This window comes from Stegodyphus dumicola, chromosome 2 (genome assembly GCF_044657685.1).
Source record: "Stegodyphus dumicola isolate Sdum_Otavi_A_Nest chromosome 2, ASM4465768v1".
In the NCBI taxonomy this organism is placed as follows: Eukaryota; Metazoa; Arthropoda; class Arachnida; order Araneae; family Eresidae; genus Stegodyphus; species Stegodyphus dumicola.
The window spans coordinates 41,299,014-41,319,407 of NC_140769.1; the positions used below are offsets into that span (position 1 = coordinate 41,299,014).

Sequence of the window (20,394 nt, forward strand, 5' to 3'; positions counted from 1 at the left end):
GTTTTAAAGCTCCTCTGCCACTTGAAGCAACTGAGAGTTATAATATTTTCTCAATAAATAAGCAATGCATAATTTTAGCACATTCAAACTTCCATCAAAGTAACTGGATAAACTTTTTTTACGAGTAATGGTTATGCCAGTTTTACGAGTAATGGTTATGGTTTTTTTATATCTTTACTCATAACTATTAAAAATTAAACACGGAAAAGTTGTCATAACAGAAGTTTATTTCTTATTACTTTAAATCAGTTATTTGAAGCAATTTTTTGCCAGCTAAAAATAACAGCTAAAAAATGAAGATATTATGGAAGGTCGCAAGAATTTTATCACGCAACTGGGCAGTCCTAGTTTTTAATTTCTGTATCTTGACACTTTCTCCTCATATGCACTTACTAAATTTGCAAATATGCATATATTTTGAGTTGATCCAGATAGAAACGACTAGGAAAAGTTAGTAGAGTTAAAACAATTTTTTTAAATTTAATTAAAAATTTTTACAAAATAAACTGAAATACTATGAAGGTACTTTATTGCTAAACTTTAAATACTCATACATTATATGATTCAATGTGAACATACGTTAAGATCTTTTACATTTGACCTCAAATACAATACAGATTAGTTTCATTAATTTTAAAGACAGATTCTGAGCTTCTTCTGTGTGTATTACGTTAATAAATAAATAATTTTTTCATTCTGAAATATTTTTAATATAAATAAATTAATAGCAAACAAAGAAATTAACGAATGTTTTAAAAAATTCAGTTTTGTGGTCTAATTCAGTTTTAATTTAAAAAATTCAGTTTTGTTTACTTAATCGCTGTTCTGGGTGGAATACGGAATTTCAATTTATCGGTGTTATTTTAAGCTATTATACTTCAAATTTATCGGTGTTACTGAGCTATTATGCTTCAAAGCTATGGTTCATTTTATCAAATAAGAAAACGGTACTGTATTTCATCGCATATGAAATCTTCTGTATTATTGACTCCCTATACTGTTTCGTTAACTCTCGAGCGTAACCTCTAGAATTTTATAGCAACATAAAGAGACATCATTCCTATAATGAGCTACAGCCATGATTGCTTCAATGGCTTCTCGTTTTGCAACAGCTTGTAGTACTTAAAATCGGATACCCTTTGATATGTTCACGAGATTTAGAACATTATAGTCCGATTTGCATTCGAAAGACTGCTTAAAATAATTTAGCTAAAAGTTTCGGTAACTGTAATAAGTACTGAAATCGAAACAAGCTTTGCTACGTTTAATGAAGTTACGTTAAGTTATGCTTATTGAAGGGAATTTATTAAAAGAGACGCTATTAAAATTTATGTGTCCATTAAATAAATGATGGTTTTATAAATTTCTAAATAAATGATGGTTTTATAAATTGGGAACAATTATTGATTCAAAGCAGGTTAACTAGTCCTATCAATAAAAACGCCGGTCTAATTTCATAACATGCACACTCTGAGTACAATTTTTCTCAAATAAATAATAACTAGCAAAGTGCTGTTACGTTTATAGGATCTAGATTGTAATTCACTCTAATTTAGTCACTACTAGGGTAGTTTTCACTATTTAGGCCACATTTTCGACTTATGGAAATGTATTTCACAATAACCAAACAGAAAATTCATAATAACTAAGACCTATATTAATAGATATAACTTGTGCATAACTGAAGGAATTACAAATTAAAATCTTTATCATTTGCAAAAACAGGAAGTTTAAAGAAAAAAAACCGTTTTAGTTGAAATTCCCACTTAAATTGTCATAAATTGTTTTGCAAGAATGTCAATCTAAGTAATTATACATTAATAGTTGTGCATTTTTTCTTTGCTCCGAGATAATTTTTTATCAATGTAATGTAATTTCATTAAAGTCAGTAAAATATTCGCAAATATATATGCTAAAAATTCGATACAATAAATTCAACAAAAAGCACAAATTTCACCAGCAAATAAATTACAAAGAAAGTTTATCTTGTTAGTACTTTGTTTTGATTTTTGTTAATAATTTTAATCAATTGTTAGAAACACTTTTTTTAGCTAAGCATAAAAAGCGTTCAAGTATTCTAAAATTTCTTGCTAGGTATTGATTTTGACAAATTCTAGTATCCTTTGTCGTAAATATGCACTAATTAAACCTTTATCTGCAATTTATTGCTTTAATATTTATTTAACTGTGCTAGCCTTAAAAATTTATTCCTTATTCTCTTTTGTATAAGATGTTTTAAAGAAAAGAATTTACTACACTTGGCAATAAGAAATGCCCTCTAAAATATCATGAATGAAAACATGGAAAATATTTAAAGGAATGCAAATGCTCGTGACAAATTAGTTTTATTTTTTTTTTCATATTTTAGATGTATGATTATTCAAAACCGAAGTAATTATCGAATTAGCAATAATATGTCTTATAAAGTTATCTATTATTCACCTGCTGCAACACACAGTAATCTTATGAATAAAATTAATGAGAGGAGGAAATGTCAGTTTTACTACCGCAGTTTTGTCAGAAATATTGAAATATACTGTATGTAGTGTTTTCATAATCTAGCTTAATCACTATGACTAAAATTCCTCACAATTACTTTTCAAGACTATGGATTAGGTATGTATTGAAGTTACAGAACATCCTTATAAATGTTCGTATTAAAATTTAAATGTGTATTTAGGGAGAAAATAAAAATATCCCGATAGTAAGATAAGTCCATAAATTTCTGTCAAAATTCTGATGTCAGATATTTTACAAAGTATAAATTAATTTACTTTATAAACTATGACCAATAATTTGAGAAATTTCTTTCAGGTAAATTGGATGACAAAGCCAATCAGTTGCATGCCATTGCTTCCTTAAGGGTACTGTTGGAAGCCCAGAAGACCAATGGGACTGTCGGAATGACAGGCAAGGGAGTTCCTAACAGCGTATCTTGTCCAGCATGCTCTGAATGTCCCGACTGCACGCACGGTGCTCATCCCTCAATGGTAGAATCTGCAAGTGGGCATATCATGCCATCGAATGTGGGTGGGGGTGAGGGGGCACCTGATGGCCAGATGCCCCCTGTCGAAATGTCACCCACGAGCAACGTCCGGGTAATTTGGGTCAGCTTCTGTTTCACTTATATATTCTTTTCTTCTTTTCAATAATTATCTAAATAGCTGTATGTTTTAATATTTTAGATGCATATTTTATCACAAACCATGTGAATATTATTTAATCTTATTATTAAAACTCAGTTAATATATTAACAAGTAATATAAAAAAAATTAATCCTACTTAGATCAACAAAGAAAAATTTTATTTAGATTTTTAATATTTTTTTCGTTTCTAATTTATGAAACTATATTAATATATCATTAGTGCCGATATAAACAGTATATCTTTAGTTCCGATAAACAAAAATAAATAAGTAAGAATTAGCTTTAATATGTAAAAAAACTGTGTTAACATCAAGTGTCATCCACTACAAGTTTAAAAAAATGCATTTGAACTTGAGTGGATGAATAAAAAGTATTTTATTAACGATTGAAAATTTGAAAAAGATATATAGGGAGAGTGTGAGCCAATAGGAGGAATTTAAAAAAGGGCATGTATTCCTATTATTTGCTATGTTCATTCGCTGAGCGAAATTTCAGTAATGGAACAAATATTTTCAGCTACTTCTTGCTGCCTTCCTCGGAACAACTCCTAGGAACAACCCTTTTTCGTTTCCTCTTTACATTCGTGCCTCTTCAAGAGCTGTCTGATAGACGGCAAAAGCAGTTTTGCTAGTCACGGAAAAATGTTATTAAAGTTATAAATTGAGATCATAAACAGTTTCCGAAATGAAGATTATTCTCTGATATTTTAATGTTTAATCCAATAATCAGATTATTTTGGAATCCTCCGAAAGGTATAAATTTGTTTATGATATCTAATAAAGTCCATGAGCAAGGAAATATTCAGGTTCCAAAATAAAGGAGTATTTTTAAGTGTATATTTGTTACTGGAAACCTACAGTCAAATTCTTTGCTTCGATTAAGTAAAATACTATTTCGTCTTTGCAAGTATTCTGCATATAACTTAAAATTACCATCTTTAGCAAAAAAATTAAATAATTGAATAAATAAAAAAAAGACTTGCAATAAGAATCCTTGAAATTATTTAAATCTCAAAAAAGGTTTTACTACTAAAATTTACAAAAACAATGCTTTTTAATATTTAACATAATATTTTAAAACTTTTTAAATGAGAAAATTTTTAAACTAATTTCATTTTTAAATATGTTTCTTATTAACTTAACTAGTTGAATTTAAATATTTTTTTATAATCACACAAAAGCTGCAGGAGCTCTTAAAAGTTATCAGTTGAATGTCATATTAGTAAAAAATTTTTAATCCGTATGAATTATACAAGTTATTAAAAAGAGAAGGAAAAACGCAAATTATTAAGAAATGCGTTTTCTACTTTTAAATCGTTCAGCTTATTAATCATCAACTGACTGGTTAAATTTTTTAAATAAATAAATAAAGATCTAACCTTTTTTGAATAGCAACACCCTAAGATATGCCTGTGCAAGAAGGAGTATACAAGATAAATTAAACGTCTTTCTTTTCGCATAATGGCAACTCTAATCTTTTGTTAATCACAAAAAGTTGAAAATGTTTAAAAAAACGATCAGTTGGATATTTATAAATTAAATGCTTTTTTAATTTAGAAAAGCATTTATTTCTATTTTTGAAAATTAAAATAAGGATTTAACTTAATAAACAATAAATTTATTAAATTTAAAAGACAAATCAAAGCTTAATATGCTCACTCTGAGAATCGCTTATATGCGAGACCACGTGAAAGCTAAATAAAAGGCATTTGTTTTTACGCAAAGGCAAAACACTTTTAGGACTGCTTCTAGCTTTCCTTTCTTCTGCCTCTCGGTTGTGGGGGCCTTGATCGTGTATAACTTTTTATTTTACGTACGTTAAAAAAATAAATAACAATTTTTTCAAACAATTAACTTCCTACGAGGCGTAATAAAATAAATTAATAAGTAAAATGTAAATAGATATGAAATAAAATAATAAACTAGTAAATCCATTGCCATGTACACAGCTGTCGATTAATGGAAAGCTAATTTTAAAGTTATTAACTCATCTGATTATCAGTTCAATTTAGGAATACTTTTGTTATTTCTTACAGATTTTATTTTAAATGTGATGTCTTGCAAGAGAAGCAGAATTAGTTTCCTGGCAGTTTTTTTTTTTTTTTTTTTTTTTTTTTTTTTTTTTTTTTCCATTTCGATAGTATTATATTTTTACATGAATGTATTATTTTTTTTTTAGTTTAGCGTTATATTTTTTACATATGTTAACGTATATTATCAAAATTTTTCTTCAATTTTTAAATCTTTTCTGAAAGGACAATGCTGCTATCAATTTTTCAATGGCGTAGAAATGCTTAGTTTAAATTATAAGGAACATAGGCTTTGCTCTATATCTACACTGTCGCTGACGATTAAAACAGCATTTCTTATTTTGAATAAATAATTTTGAATGTTATTCTAATTTCAGTGTAATTGTATGACCATAACTGTCATCCGTGACAGTTGGAGCAATATTTCTCCTGCTCAAAAAAAATTATTTAATTATTCAGAAATAAAAAATAAATATAAATAAGTAAATAATCTTTTTCTTTAATTTCGAGCAAAACCCTCACCATTTATTCTCTCTGAGAGATTTTTATAAAATTTTTTTAAAAATATTTATAAACATTTTTATTGATGTGTAACTGTGTATAACAATTATTGTCAATGTCATTATTACATCAAAGTCTATTTGAAAACCCCTTCTACATATTTGAAATTTCAGACAGCAAATAATATGACGAGAAGCATTCGTAGCGACCCTGGCGATGGAGCTGTCCTCAGGTCAGATTCCGTCAACAGCATACCTCAAAGTCATACAGATTCCACCCAGAATGTCAACATTGTCATGCCATCGGAATCTAAAATTCAGATGCAAAATTCAAATCAAAATATCCCCCATTCCAACTCCGTTGGATCACAGGTAAGTTAATTATGAATCTTAATGAAATGCTTCTACCACTTCAAAATACTGAAGCAGCAAAATATTATTTTCTACGTGAAACGTTTTATAATTTATTACCTAACAATGTTTGCAAGGTTAAATTTTACTGCAAACAGTACAGATGCACTTTTAACATATACTACCAATGCCCATGTTCTGTGAAAATTCAGGAGTCTTACTCTAATTAAAAATTGAAGTATACTTAAATATACTGTAAATCGCGCTTTCGAGAGATGAAAAACGCAAGTTAAATTTCGTCAATCGGCGCAGTAGAATAGGAGATACAGAGCTGTCCCATTTTCTGTTTTGCGCTGTGTATGCTGTATATTGTCTAGGAGCTACAAAATACATTAATTGTAATGGGATATTTCACCGGTAACCAATTATTTTGAAACATTATTCATCAGTTTATTGAAATCTAAAATTTTTACGTTTTACTCTAATAACAATATTTTTTATTTCTTATTCTTCTGTCTAGCGTTTGAAAACTGAAACACAAAATTTTCAGAAACTATGCTATAATTAATTACTTTAAACGAAGAGAAATCAATTGTAAACAGCACAAATTTAATTAGTTGTCATTTGTCGCACTAAATACTCTACTTTTCTTTAATTTGTCATTCACATAAATTATAACTAATGTTTGAGACAAATGTATAAACAGCTTAAATCGAGTGTCCTATCGAACTTCTTTTAAATATTGGATATAAATATGCATTTTAACAAACCACTCGAAAAAATACAAGGCCCTTAAGTGAGTAACAGAACGTCCATCTTTGTTTTTTCATTTAACAAATGCACTTTTGCGACTATCGTCTTTCTTGAGCAATAATAAATTAACAAGAATGAACATCAGTATATTCCCATGTTGATTTCTATACAGAAAAGAGCATGAAAGCTTTACCAGAGTGGTCTGTGGCAAACGCTTGTGGATTGTAATTCATTTCTCTATTTTCCCAGAAATGAACAACGTAAGAGGAAGACATAAAATACTTGTCCAAGAGGTGGTCTTCTCGCTACATCACGCCTAAGATTTATATAAGCAATAAATTCTGCTAAAAGGTGAATATCGATCGCTATGAAGGGGCAAGTACATTAATTAGCTAGAGTACACGATAACTCTTCGGTTATAGAAGAATGGGTTGAGAATATCCTGACACTTATTTCTGCAACAGAAATTTGACATTTTCTGCTTATTGCGTAATCTTGATAGTAATTTTCAATTTTTTCCGAAAGTACAGAAATTTTAACTACCCTTCTGACCAAATTTTGACAGACATGGTTGAATTTGTTGTAACCTTATTCCTCAAGTATTAACTATACTATTCAGAATGATTTTAGATTTATAAATTCAAAGTACCGTATACTTTGTGTAAGAATCCCGATAATAAACATGGTAGCTGCTTTTGATGAACATTAATATTGACCAAGAAGCCGGATTTTGCTTTAAGTATTCAGAATTAATACTTTAAATGATATTTTGCGCTTTTATTCGTTCGCGATTTGGTTATGATACGTAGCCTTAAATATTATTTTAAATAAATCGCATCCACAGTTTTCAAGAAATCATTTGTTGTTGTTACCACTCTCACTTGTCTGACAATGGTCAGCACAAGCCCACGACATTCATCGTGGCAAGGAGTCAAATACGTCTGTGTTGTCAAGAGACTTGCACACCATATATCTGACAGCCCGACAGCCCATATATCAGTTCAGCCCCCCATTTTGAGAAAAAGAACTGCTGGGGGATGGATTCTAGGGTCTCTCACCCCCCGTTCTCCTACAACCAATTTCTCGAGAGGACTTTCGGCTCGTCCTAAATTTAGAGTGCCTCCATGGCGCACAGACACTTAACATTTACCAACATCCATGGCTTCTCTGAGATTCGACCCAGAGGCCTTCTTACGGCAGTCGGTGTCACTAAGCACAATCTTGGTTAGGCAGCAAGAGAGCAGTAAAATCATAAAAATCGGGCTTTAAATTTCAGTTTTAATACCAAAACATTTTCAATTTTCTTTTAATTTCCTGAATTAGAAATTTGATTATAAGTTTTTTTTATTTTTTTTATTTTTAGCCCGAAAGAGTTTTTGTCTCAAAATTTGATTTTGCTTTGATTCGCTGTAAATGCATTGTTTCACTTTTTAACCGAGTCTATTGCCTTTTGGTAAAATGTTAGATATTTATATTTCAAATATAATCTGTTTGTTATAGCTTAATAAACTAATTAAAAAGCAATAGATGTAGTTCTTAAGATTTTTTTTTAAATCTGATTTAGCTAAACAGATATGCTTTTAATTCTGGACTCAATTAATTAAACGCATTAAATATTTTGACAGAATTACGTTATATATTTTTCACTTTTCAAATATACAGAAGATGTATAATGTTCTTATGTTAAACTAAATGTATATTCATCTAGTATCCTATAAAATGTTCGCGAAACTACCTTGTACATCTCTCTTGATAGTCTCTTCCGAAAAACCATATTAAACTGTGAAAGATCCCTTTGGGAGACCTGTAAAATCTGAAACATTTCAAATTTATTTTTCAACTCAAATTCTAATATATTGCCTTAATTTATGAATTAACAACAACGTATATAACGTGTATACAGTAATACATATTTTTAAAAATTTCATTTGTTTACTTCATTGCAGCCTCCAGAGCCTGTTGAAGAGGAGGATGGGGAGAAACCACTAGACCTTTCGTGGCCAGATACTTGGCATAAACGGTTAAATTACGTTTTGCTAGCACCTATAATATATCCTTTATATTTAACACTTCCTGATACAAGAAAACCAGTAAGTCTTACATTTCTTAAAGCATTTATTAAATTTGTGCCTTTTGTGGAATAGTGGTGATTTAAAAGTATAAAAAAAATTTCTTTATATGCATTTTGAGGTTTACGTTTTAAAATGGATTAATTCAGAAACAAATGTTGAATTAATTATATTCAAAAGACATATTAGGTTTTAATGAAGAGGAAAAATTTGAGAGCAACAAGTTTTCTAATTTAAAAAAAAAAAAAAATGTCACGTATTTTTTTAATTATTATTATTTTCGCTTTGTAATTATAAATTTTCTAGTTATATAAAGTTTTTTTTTAATTTAGTTTTACTTATATGTTTCTGTGGTTTATAAACCAGAAGTAAAACCTTACTGTAGTTCATAAACCAAAAGTAAAACCTTATTCTCAAATAATGCTGAAAATTACATATGGTAAAAGTGGAAAACTATAAAAAAGGGCTAAATTTAAAAAAAAGAAATGATGTTAACTTATTTTTTTATTTAATTCTTAGATAATTAAATTTCTAAGCATTTATGAAGCACTGACGACTGTCTGATAAATTAAATTTTAAACCTTAATATTGAAATAACATATAGGCATATAAACAAAGTTTTAAATAAATTTTTATCTTAAAAAAATATATTTTGTTTTTAAATGTGAAGGTTTCTCAGTGTGTCAGCTAATAACACGCATGGTCAAAGCACAGAAAGGATCATTTTGAAGGTGACATTTTTCTTTCACATTTCACTTTCGCAGATGATGTTTATTGCAACACTTAGCTAACCAACATCAAATCTAGATCTGCGGTACCGGCACCAATACGTTTCTGAAAACAGTTGTCAAATCTAATAAGTCATATACCGTATTTCATTATGCCCGGGGAAGAACGTACATTCGAAACTTTAAAACTAGATGGAATGACGGAAACTGTATTGTACAGCTGAATTTGAATAAATATGGACCAAAGCAAATCATGCAAAAGATGAAATTTGCAGTAAATCAAAGTATTATACTTTTTCCACGATATTTATCGGTTGTTTGAAAAGAAAAGGAGAATGCATCATTCACCAGCATTTTGTTATACCACTAATATTTTTTGTAATTCTGAATCTGGTCTGTAAATCCAAAATCGCTTAGAAGTGCACTTTCAGAATTAGTATTCGCATTTCTAAAGCTTTGCTAAAATAAGTTTCCGTTTTTAACTGCATAAATTTCGAAAACCTATTATTTTAAAATTAGCCTGTATTGTCAAATGAATACGAAAATATAAACTATATTAAGTTTCATCATTAATAACTGAATATTTATAATAGTTCTGTCAATATGTTTAAACTCCAAAATTTTATATTTATATTTAATATTATTCATCCTGCATTTTTATCTTAAAAAAACTGAAAACAAACAATTTGATTCCCAGAAATTATGCACCTAAATATTTCAAGCAAAATTAAAACAAGAATTTGGCGTAATCGAGGAAGTAGGCTATTTTTTATTTAAATATGGATAATCTGAGTAATATTAACTCAGACACATTATAGAGTCTCACTCTCTTTGGTAGCATAAAATGTAGACTCTACGTAGAAGACGAAGTAGCGAATACTTGCTATATCTTTGAAGAATAAATACTGCAGAAGAAGGTTTAAATAACCTCTTTTATTTAAACTAAATTAAACAAATGCACTTGGTGCTCACAATTCACCACCACTTGTGACTAACTAAATTAACAGAAAATAAAAATGTAAAATGCGCATTAAATTAAGATGGCTAATGACTGGCTCCTTAGTTTAACGCTAAATCGGCTGCACATAGCAAAACCGAGCCTAGCAATATCAGCATAAACTGAAAGGTGTCTAAACCGACTAAAGAACTAAATTCAAACAATTCAGCATATATCTGGAACTATCTCCGCTGCTACTTATCTCGAACTCTTGAAATGCATCTTAAATACTGCTTCTGAAACACGTTTAGATTAGCATACCACGTCACTGAAAAATTTACGTTCCAGCAGGAAACTGAAATCAGGAGGGAAAGGAAAGTCAAACTAAAAATAATTGGTTAGAATGAAATAAGGTCCTTACAACATATATATTAATAATTAACACGTTTACAAAATTTTACATGTAAAAACAGAATTCTGCATTATTTATAAGTGTAGAACAACAAGAGAATTTAATTTGTAGCAATTCTTTTTAACTCAGTAAGATTGCTCATAACACTTACACCTCCATATACAACACATCACCTTAAACCTAGTTTTCGGGAAAATATCACCTTTTGTTAAACATAATCCGAAGTTTGAACTTCTTAATAACCTCATATCCAAAAATGCATACACATATCTATTGTAACATATAATAAGATAGTTTCTTCCAAATATAATTCATTTTTAACTAAAAATGAGACTCAGGGAGCATTTTAAAGACATACAAACTGCTAAAAATTTTGTTTTGAGAAAATCGCGTTTAAAGATTTTCTTCAAACTTACCTTTAATACATGGTCATGAGAAACAGCAAATTAACTTTAAATATGAATATGTAAACACTAGATAACATTTTCGTATCGCTTAACTATTTTTAGTCTCATAATATTAATATGAGAAAAATAAACATATCGCAAATTGGTGCGTGATTCGAAGTTAGAGGTAGAAACAATTTATGCATTATATCCAATGAAACCTTTAAAATTCACTCGCATCATATGTTTTAGCTTCATTTGTTACTATTTACATTATCTTTTAATTACTTTACAATATTTTTTTACTATTTCTTTTTTTTTCCAAGCAGGTAAACTTCTATTTTTGCTTTGGTTCAAGCGATTTTGATCACCCTTTTTTGCAACGAGTAGGAAAAACAAGATTGTTTCCTCCTGTTCTAAGCGTAGAGCATTCACATAAACAAAGTTAAATTCATTAATAGTTGTTAATACTGACATTTCTAGCCTTTTCTCAGAAGTAAACACTTCTTTTGAGCAAATATATAAATTATTACATCAGTAAAAAACTGTTGAAATACATTTTTTTACATTTTTCTCCAAAATTTAAAGGGCAAAGTTTATGTTTTTTACACATTTTAAATGCTTGTAACTTCTGTAAAAATAAGAATATTTGAATTCAGTCTTTTGCATACGATGTAGTTACGTATATGGGAGTAAAAAAACAAATTCAATATTTTTGTTGATTTTTATCTATTTTAAAGTCCACCGTCCCCTTAATTAAAAATAAACGAAGTTTGATATTCATATCTAATGGAATTCAAACATGAAAAGAGATAAAGTTGTTAGCGCCTATTTCAGTCATTTTGAAAGGTATTGCACTAATCTATTTGTTAACCTCTGAAGGAAATACTACTTGGTATCCTTGGAAAGTTTTTTTCTTCAGTCAACAAAAAAAAACAATTTAGCCCTACAACACGGTAAAATAGTACAAAAAAAGGTAAAATAATCTGCAGTATGTATTTACATATTTATATATTACGAAACACTGTTAGAAAAGATGCTTATTTAACTCTTATCGGTATTAATAAAAAAATGCTTGAATAAAACACAGCACCAATTTGGACTTTCAGCAACATATGGTAACCCTGCTTACAGATGGAGGAGAAAATAATAGGAACACGTGTGAAATAATGGAAAATCTTTATTAATAGGGGGTTGGACCACCCTTTGACTGAAGTACAGATTGAATATGACGTGGGATATATGCATAAAGATCATGGACAATATTTAAAGGAATATTAAGCCATTCCTCCTGCAGAGCGGTCCCTAATTCCGAAAGTTCGGATGGAGGTGGAAATCGGGAACGAAGTTTGGATTCCAAATATGTCCATAAATCTTCAATAATATTCAAGTCCGGAGACTGAGGGGGCCAAGCGAGTTGCTCGATTAGATCGTCAGGCTCTTCGAACCATTCTTGAATACATTTAGCAAAGTGGATAGGGACGTTGTTGTTTGAAAAAGCGGTCGCTCACCAGAGAATACAGTCTGGACAAAAGGATAGAGATGATCCCCTGGAATTCTTAGATAGTGATTGGATGTGATCCTCCCATGCAGAATAACAAGTGGCCCAAGACCGCGCCAAGTTATCTCACCCCATACCATAATGGCGCCTTCTCCCATGCTTCACAGTCGGCAAGGGGCAGTCAGGATGAAACGCTTCTTTGGTTGTTCTCCAGACATAAACGCGTCCGGTCATCTGAAAGGGGGGGAATGAAGATTCATCTGACCATATTACCTGTTGCCACTACTGTGGGGCCAGCCTTTGTGATCTCTGCATCACTGGCGTCGCTTGAAAGCATTAGTCGCTGTCACCAAGGGTTTACGCATTGCCACTCTGCCATAAATGTTCGCAGCATGAAGTTTCCTTTTGACAGTTTTTGTTGAAATGGGGTCCTGGAGATGACTGTTCATTTCGGATTTTATCTCGGATAACAATTGCTTGTGCTTTCGGGCTACTATGCGCTTCAAGACCCGTCTATCCCTATCTGCCAGCTTTGACTTTCGGCCACTGTTGTGCTTTGAAGACGTCGTCTTACCCTCTTTCGTATACGCTCTCATAACGGCTAATACCATACTCCTTGCACACCCACAAGGTTTGCTGTTTCCGTAACCGATGCTTCACTTATACGCTCCAAGTATCATTCCTCTTTGGAACTCTGACAGGTCTGACAATTCAACTTTTCACAGATAGTTCGATCGAAGCATGCAACGCAGGTGACTGCTGTTGAGAGACTGATACCTTTCTCTCCACGCTCACTAGGTGGTAGATTTCTGTTGCAGGTGGCGCGGCTATACTGCAGGTGTGAAATACATCATACTTTTCCACAGGTGTTCGCATTATTTTGTCCTCCATCTGTACTTCTGATTCGAAATTTGATAGAAGTGGATCTTGATTTCTTAAAATTTTATTAGCAAGGCCGTGCCAAAAATTTTATTAACAAGGCCGTGCGAACAATGAGTTAATTATGCGATTATATTTTAAACGATCAAATAATTATGCAATTATATTTTACCAATGTTTCTTCCCGTCCTTTTGCTTTGGATTGTTTCGTGTTTTTTAGAGAGAATGTCCGCGCCATAGACAGAACGGAATAAGACAGTAAAGACTGAAATTAGGATTACTATTAAAAACATCCTATGAAACACTGTTAAAAGATTAAGCCACTGGCTTATCTAAAATATTCGCATTTCGTGACAAGTAATTTGCTTCGATATTCAAATACATTCATTCGCAGCAACTGCTGCAGATTGACTTGTCTTTTAAGATGTTTATTATTTTTTGGCAAAATATTTGTTATATATTTGCTTATTTAAAAAATCAATGAATAGAATTTTGAATTTAGTATTTTTTATTTCATATTTCATCCGTATCGAATTTTGCGAAGTACTTCTTATTTTCACGTATCCTTTATACTTCTTATCAGTGACATTTTTTCAGCCTACACCGAAATCCACACGTCTCCATTAACACTCCGTTGCTACAAAATTAAAAACTTCCAAAAATGAATTGTTTGGGATAGTTTGATAAAATCTGTATTCATGCAATAGAAATATATGATGTTTTTTGCAAGTATTAACAGCTTTTTACTTCCTTGTACGAAGTAAAAAGGAAGTATTGTAATCGCGAAAAGCTTCTGGCAGCATATTTCAACGAAAGTATGGACCGCTTTTGAATGCAATTTAACAATGTTTTTGCGTGATATTTGTACGCAAGGACAGAATAAAAGACTCTTTTCCTCCAAAAAAACTAAAAAACTGCTTTAAAATTAATTCTGAAGAGAATTTATGTATGTACGTACGTACGTATCTCGCATAACTCAAAAACGAGTAGCCTCAGAACGTTGAAATTTTGTATATAGGACTACTATAACATGTAGATGTGCACCTTGTATTTTGGTTTCAATCGACCGCGCAAAACGTATATAAATATATTTATAAATATATCCACTCTGTTACCCGGCTCAGTGATCTCAGTTTCTTTACTTTTATATGTTTGTAAATTGTACATTTTTTTTCTTTAAAAATGATTGAATTATGTTGTTTTTATCTTCCGGTTAAGGGTTTTATGCCTTTAGTAAATCTGTATGCAATATTTTTAGAATTATCAACAATTTAAAAGTTGTTTAAGTGCCGCTAAGCCTATTTTGATGGCGGCCATTGCTTGTTTACATTTGAAACAGCTGAGTAGTGAATTTGTTGCCAATCTAGAGAAACGTAACTTCGCAACAACAAAGATAAACGCCTTCATTTATTATTGCGATTTAAGTCATGCTTAATTAAGTCATGCTTTCTGGAATTTTTTCGAGGAAATAAGTGTTTAAGATTTACTTAATTTTTAATAATTTAATTTTTATTAATTATTAATTTAACTTTTAATAATTAATCATTTTTAGTAGAGATATTTTGAGTTTTTATGTATTTTTGCCTTGTCGCGAAGTGAGAACTGAATTAATTGAATGAGAAATGCTCAATCGTCTGTGAAAAACTGTTTCTTTTTTGTTTTGTTTGCTTAATTTCTTTTATACATCGTTCTAGCTTTATTATAGTACTTGAATAGAACATGTGGCAACGATTAGATGATTCTTGAAATGATACAAATTTTGTGCATTCTGAGTTATAATATGAACGAAATATAATACTGTTAAGTGAACCTAGCGCCAGAGTGTCGCTATGGTAAACAAATAGAGTGAATTTTAAAGAATGCACTTATTCTATTGTGGTTTATGCGCTGTCGGTGAAGTAAATATAATTAAATCCAATAAGTTTAAAGAAAATGCACGAAAAAATGCGTATAATTTACTATTCCGTACAAGGAAGTCATGTGGTGTACACATCAGAATTTTTACTATGAAATTATGTATGTTAGTTGTCCATAGAACACTGAGCTGGTACTTAATTTCCATCAATGTTCATTCTAAGATATTTATATTAATTTTTGCAGTTGTTGCACTTATAAGTTAAGTTTTAATAATAATAATAGTCTTTGAAATAAAAACTCCTCTGTTAGTGTCTTCGAAATAAAAAAGGAGATGTCTTGTTTCAGGAAAAAAGGAAATACTTCTACATTTCTTTTATTGGAAGCATATTATGGATTGCCATCTTTTCGTATCTTATGGTCTGGTGGGCATCTCTTGTGGGTGAAACTGCGACAATCCCCAATGAAGTAAGCTGTTTATCTAACTTGAGTAAGAACTAAAATTATTCACCCTTCTTTACCTTTTTTTTTTTTTTTTTTTTTTTTTTTTTTCTATATTTCTATTGATAGCATTTTGTATTAAACTATTTCTTTTAGTATCTAATCAGATGTAAAAATATAGTTTAAATGCAAATGTTTCGAATTGTATCTGGAGTACAAATACGTCTCCGCCGTTCGGAAAAAATGGCGCCACCAATAAGTTATGTTTAAAATGTCTGGTATAAAGCATTATATCGTAACGTTGGACATCTGCTAACAAATAACCTTGAAATATCAGCATCATATATTTTTTTCGTGCGTTTTTAGCCGAATGAGCTCCATTTGCGGAAACTTTCGATTTACTTCTTTAATTTGAAGAAATTTGCAGCTGAGGCGCATCGATTTATTGTAGAAGTATATGGCGAGGTTGATTTCAAAAGTTTAAGAACGATTAATTTGACGTCGAATACAAAGAACGAAGCGGAAGGATAAAAGTGTACGAATACGCGGAATGGTAACATTAATTGCATGAAGATTCGTGTCGAACGCAAGTAGGAATTGCGCTTACATTAAGAGTGATTCAATAAGCAATTTCGCATCGTTCAAAATCATTGCGAATGATTCAAAAGCAAAGAAATCGGGTTCCGTATGCACTGAAGCCGTGAAACGTTGAACGCCGATTTTTGTACGGGTAAAATGCTGCTTGCCAGGCATGAACGAAAGGATTTTTCACATCGTATAGGCACTGATGATGAAACATGGATCCACTACGATACCCCAAAGAAGGCAAAATCATGAGGACTACCTGGCCGTGCTTCAGTATCGACAGCCAAGCCGAATGTTCATGGAAAAAAATTCATATTGTGTATGAGTGGGATCATTTTGGTATAATGTATTATTATGAGTTGCTCAAACCGAATGAAACTATTAGTGAGGCTCTCTACCCAGCACAACTGATGAGAGTGAGCGAAGCACTAAAAAAAAAATACGCCCACTACTACTCCAAACATGACAACATTATATCTCCGTGCCCGATAATGCTCATTCACATCTTGAAGCACCAGTGAAAACTTACCCGGAAACAGTCAAATGAGAAGTTTTCACCTTTCCCCTGTATTCACCAGACATTGCTACTGGTTATTCCTAGTTTCGATTGATGACGCATGGTTTGTCAGAGCAGCGCTTCACATCATATGAAGATACCAAAAATTGGGTTCATTTGTGGATAGCCTCGAAAGATGAAGCGTTCTTCCGAGGCGGTATCCGTATGCTGCCAGAAAGATGAGAAAAGTAGTGCCTAAAGATGAACAATACTTTGAATAAAACATAAACATGCCGTTCTTTCACAATAAATGCCCTATTTCTGATAAAAAAAAAAAACGGCGGAGACATTTGTACTTAATATCATTTCATATTCATATATTTTAAATACTATTGAACTCCAAACTGCTATCCCAATCCCAAACAAAAAATGGTTAGCGGATTTCAGTTTTCGATTACTCATATCGAACAGGGAGTTGTGTAATACGACATAAAAAAATCAGGTATAACTTCCAGTGGCTTTACTAGCAATAATGTCTCAATTTACTTTTATAACTTTTATTTCTCAGTTTATAAACTTTATAAACTTTGTTCAGTTTATGTAAGATATTCAACAATAGGACATGTCATTGGCAATTTGTTTTTATTCAAATTATAGTTTGATAAGCAGTGTTTCTCTTTGAAAATTCTCGTAAAGAATAACCAAAATGAAATGTGAATTTCAAAATTTCCCTGTAATTTATAATTTGCTGATCTGAAATTGCTTTTATAATGCTGAGATAATAAGAGCATTAATTATTTTAGATTGTTTTTTTTTTTTTTTCTGCTGTGTAAACGGCTAACTCTCAGTTAACTTTATTTCTTACTTCTCTGAGAAATTCGGCTGAAAACTCTATATCTCAGCGTTTCTCAGCCGTGGCCCACAAGACAAAAATGTATTTCGGGGGTCCATAATATAAATCAAAAGGCTCATGATAAAATATTATTAATAAATATTTTAATAGTAAAAATTTAATAGTAACAATAAAATGAAATAGTGGCATATAAATGTCCACAAATCTGGTGTTCGAAGATACTGGCATTTTTTGAGACCTTGGTCAGATGACGTTAAAAAAAGTTTTCTCCATAGAAATTTTCGAAGAAAAAGTCATTATGTGAGTACCAAAGTATCTAGAAATCGTCACAGGTAGTCGTTCCACTTTGTGGTGAATAATTGGTATCGTTGTGGTGAAATTTATTGCCCCTGTTTATTGAACTTTATTGTTCTAGTGAGCTGTGTTTCTATAAGTACTTATAAGCAGTGGCGACTCCTGGGTTTAGCAGATTTGCAGCTGATCCCTTCCAATTAAAAAAAATAATTTTAAGTTAGACTTGTTTTGGTAGCTCAAACTAGACTTTAAGCAAATTATTGCTATGTCTAGACGGAACTGCACAGTCTTGAGAAGGCTTAATAAACTTTTTATTAAATTAGAATTATTGGATTGACATAAATGCTGCTTACAAATCAGTCAGCGACTTGTGACGATATAACTTAAGGTAACAATAAGTTCAAATTTTAAATTAAGTCAGTAATCAAGTGCTGCACGTTCAATTTAAAGCGAAGTTGTCTCAAACTTCTCACTGGCGTAACAATTTAAATATCTGCAACTAAAAAGAACAGCCAAACACTACAGTTTTATCTGAGCTAGCTGTGTTTTCATAAGTACATATGAGCAGTGACGACACCTGGGCTAAGCAGATGTACAGTTGATCCCTTCCGATTAAAATAATTAAATAAATAATTAAATATTTTAAAGTTACAAATAAATATTTATTATTTATCAGTAATTTACAGTCTTATTGGAAAACGAAAGCGAGAAGTCACAGTTAATATCTAAATCATAAATAACTGGTTAATTTAAATGATAATTCTTACAAAATCACCAATCTAAAATGCAATGATCAAAGAAACTATTAATTATTTGTTAAGTTATACTACTAATAATTATTATCTTTTCTCGCAATTTTCAGTCCATTTTCCTGTTTTTTTAAACTTTTATTTTACAATTTAGTTTTTTAAAGTCATCTTTTGATGCTTAAAGCTAAAAATAATTGCACAAACATTAAATACTCAGATTCCTTTCACAAAATTTGAACTAGATATTAATATGTTAATGGGAAAATATCAACACAAGGACCTCATTAGTACGACCTACCCATTTAATTGGTCCTACTTAATAGTCTTAAGGATAAATTTGTATATGTTGTTTAAAATAGTTTATTTATTTATTTTATTTTTAATTTTTTTTTATATATTTGGAATATTATGTTGAAATTGTCTAATAATTATATTTTAATAACCTACAGATAAATACATCACTTAGAAATCGTTTAACTGCTTACTTATTAGCTTTTCGTACGCTGAAAATAAATATTTTACTTCGGAACATTACATATGCGTATCTAGGAGTACTTAAAGTTAGGACTCAGGGGGTCTTAACTTTTTTGCAGCGACTTTAAAGGGAGTTTGTTTTGTTCCCCTTGAAAAGTCAACTAATTTCCGATCAATAGCAATAATTACTTGCTTTTAATTTAATTTCTTTTTCCAATTGAAATTTTGTTATTCATGATTTAATTCAAGTCCCCGTAATCCATTTTTAACCATTTACATTCAAGTTACTTTAAAACAATTTTCGGAATTAAACTTCCTACCTATGGGTTCACTCTTTTTAGATATACTAAAATTAATATTAGGAGATAATATAATCAATATTTCTTTAATAAATAAATTATGATATATATATTCATCTTGAAATATTTCAAAGAAATTAAGATAGTATATTTCAAAGAGAGAGAATCTGGTTATAAAGTAACAGGAACATTGTGATATTGTAATCCAAAAAATTATGTGTGATATTATAATCCTTTTGTTATTCCAGTTTTACAAAATTTGGTTTTCGAAGCCAAACACTTATTCAATTGGAGGATTAAAGTCCAGTTCGTTTTGTAAATAATAGGTAAATTAGCTACTGTAATTTCGGACACTACTTTGAAAGGCTGTTTAAAAGTCCTTCAAATATATTATTCTCTTACTTCCATACCTAGAGGATGTAGACCCTCTTTAAAAAATCGATGGAAGCAGATGTCGCATTAGAGATTACTTGGTTGGTCCCTAATGCGACATTTGAGACCAGCATTTCAAAAGAGGCTGGTTTTAATTAAGGTCTTCTGAGGAGATTTCGGAGAAATGACATGCTTCATTATATCTTGAAACGACCACTCTAAAGTTCGAATTAATAACTATTATGATAACAATTAAAACATTTAATGCTATGCACATATTTTATCT

General features: G+C 30.6%; 1 protein-coding gene across 2 annotated transcripts in view; it reads left to right on the forward strand.

Annotated features, from left to right (window-relative positions):
- LOC118190972 (sodium/potassium/calcium exchanger Nckx30C-like) overlaps nucleotides 1-20,394 on the forward strand; it is a 206,838-nt gene that overhangs the window by 147,400 nt on the left and 39,044 nt on the right. The window contains exons 4-7 of one of the 2 annotated variants that reach the window (XM_035361770.2): nucleotides 2,815-3,098; nucleotides 5,850-6,047; nucleotides 8,726-8,869; nucleotides 15,894-16,013. In XM_035361770.2, coding sequence (XP_035217661.1) covers nucleotides 2,815-3,098; nucleotides 5,850-6,047; nucleotides 8,726-8,869; nucleotides 15,894-16,013 — 746 coding nt within the window. Of the gene's footprint in view, nucleotides 1-2,814; nucleotides 3,108-5,849; nucleotides 6,048-8,725; nucleotides 8,870-15,893; nucleotides 16,014-20,394 lie in introns of both variants that reach the window. The other variant, XM_035361764.2, reaches the window with a different exon arrangement.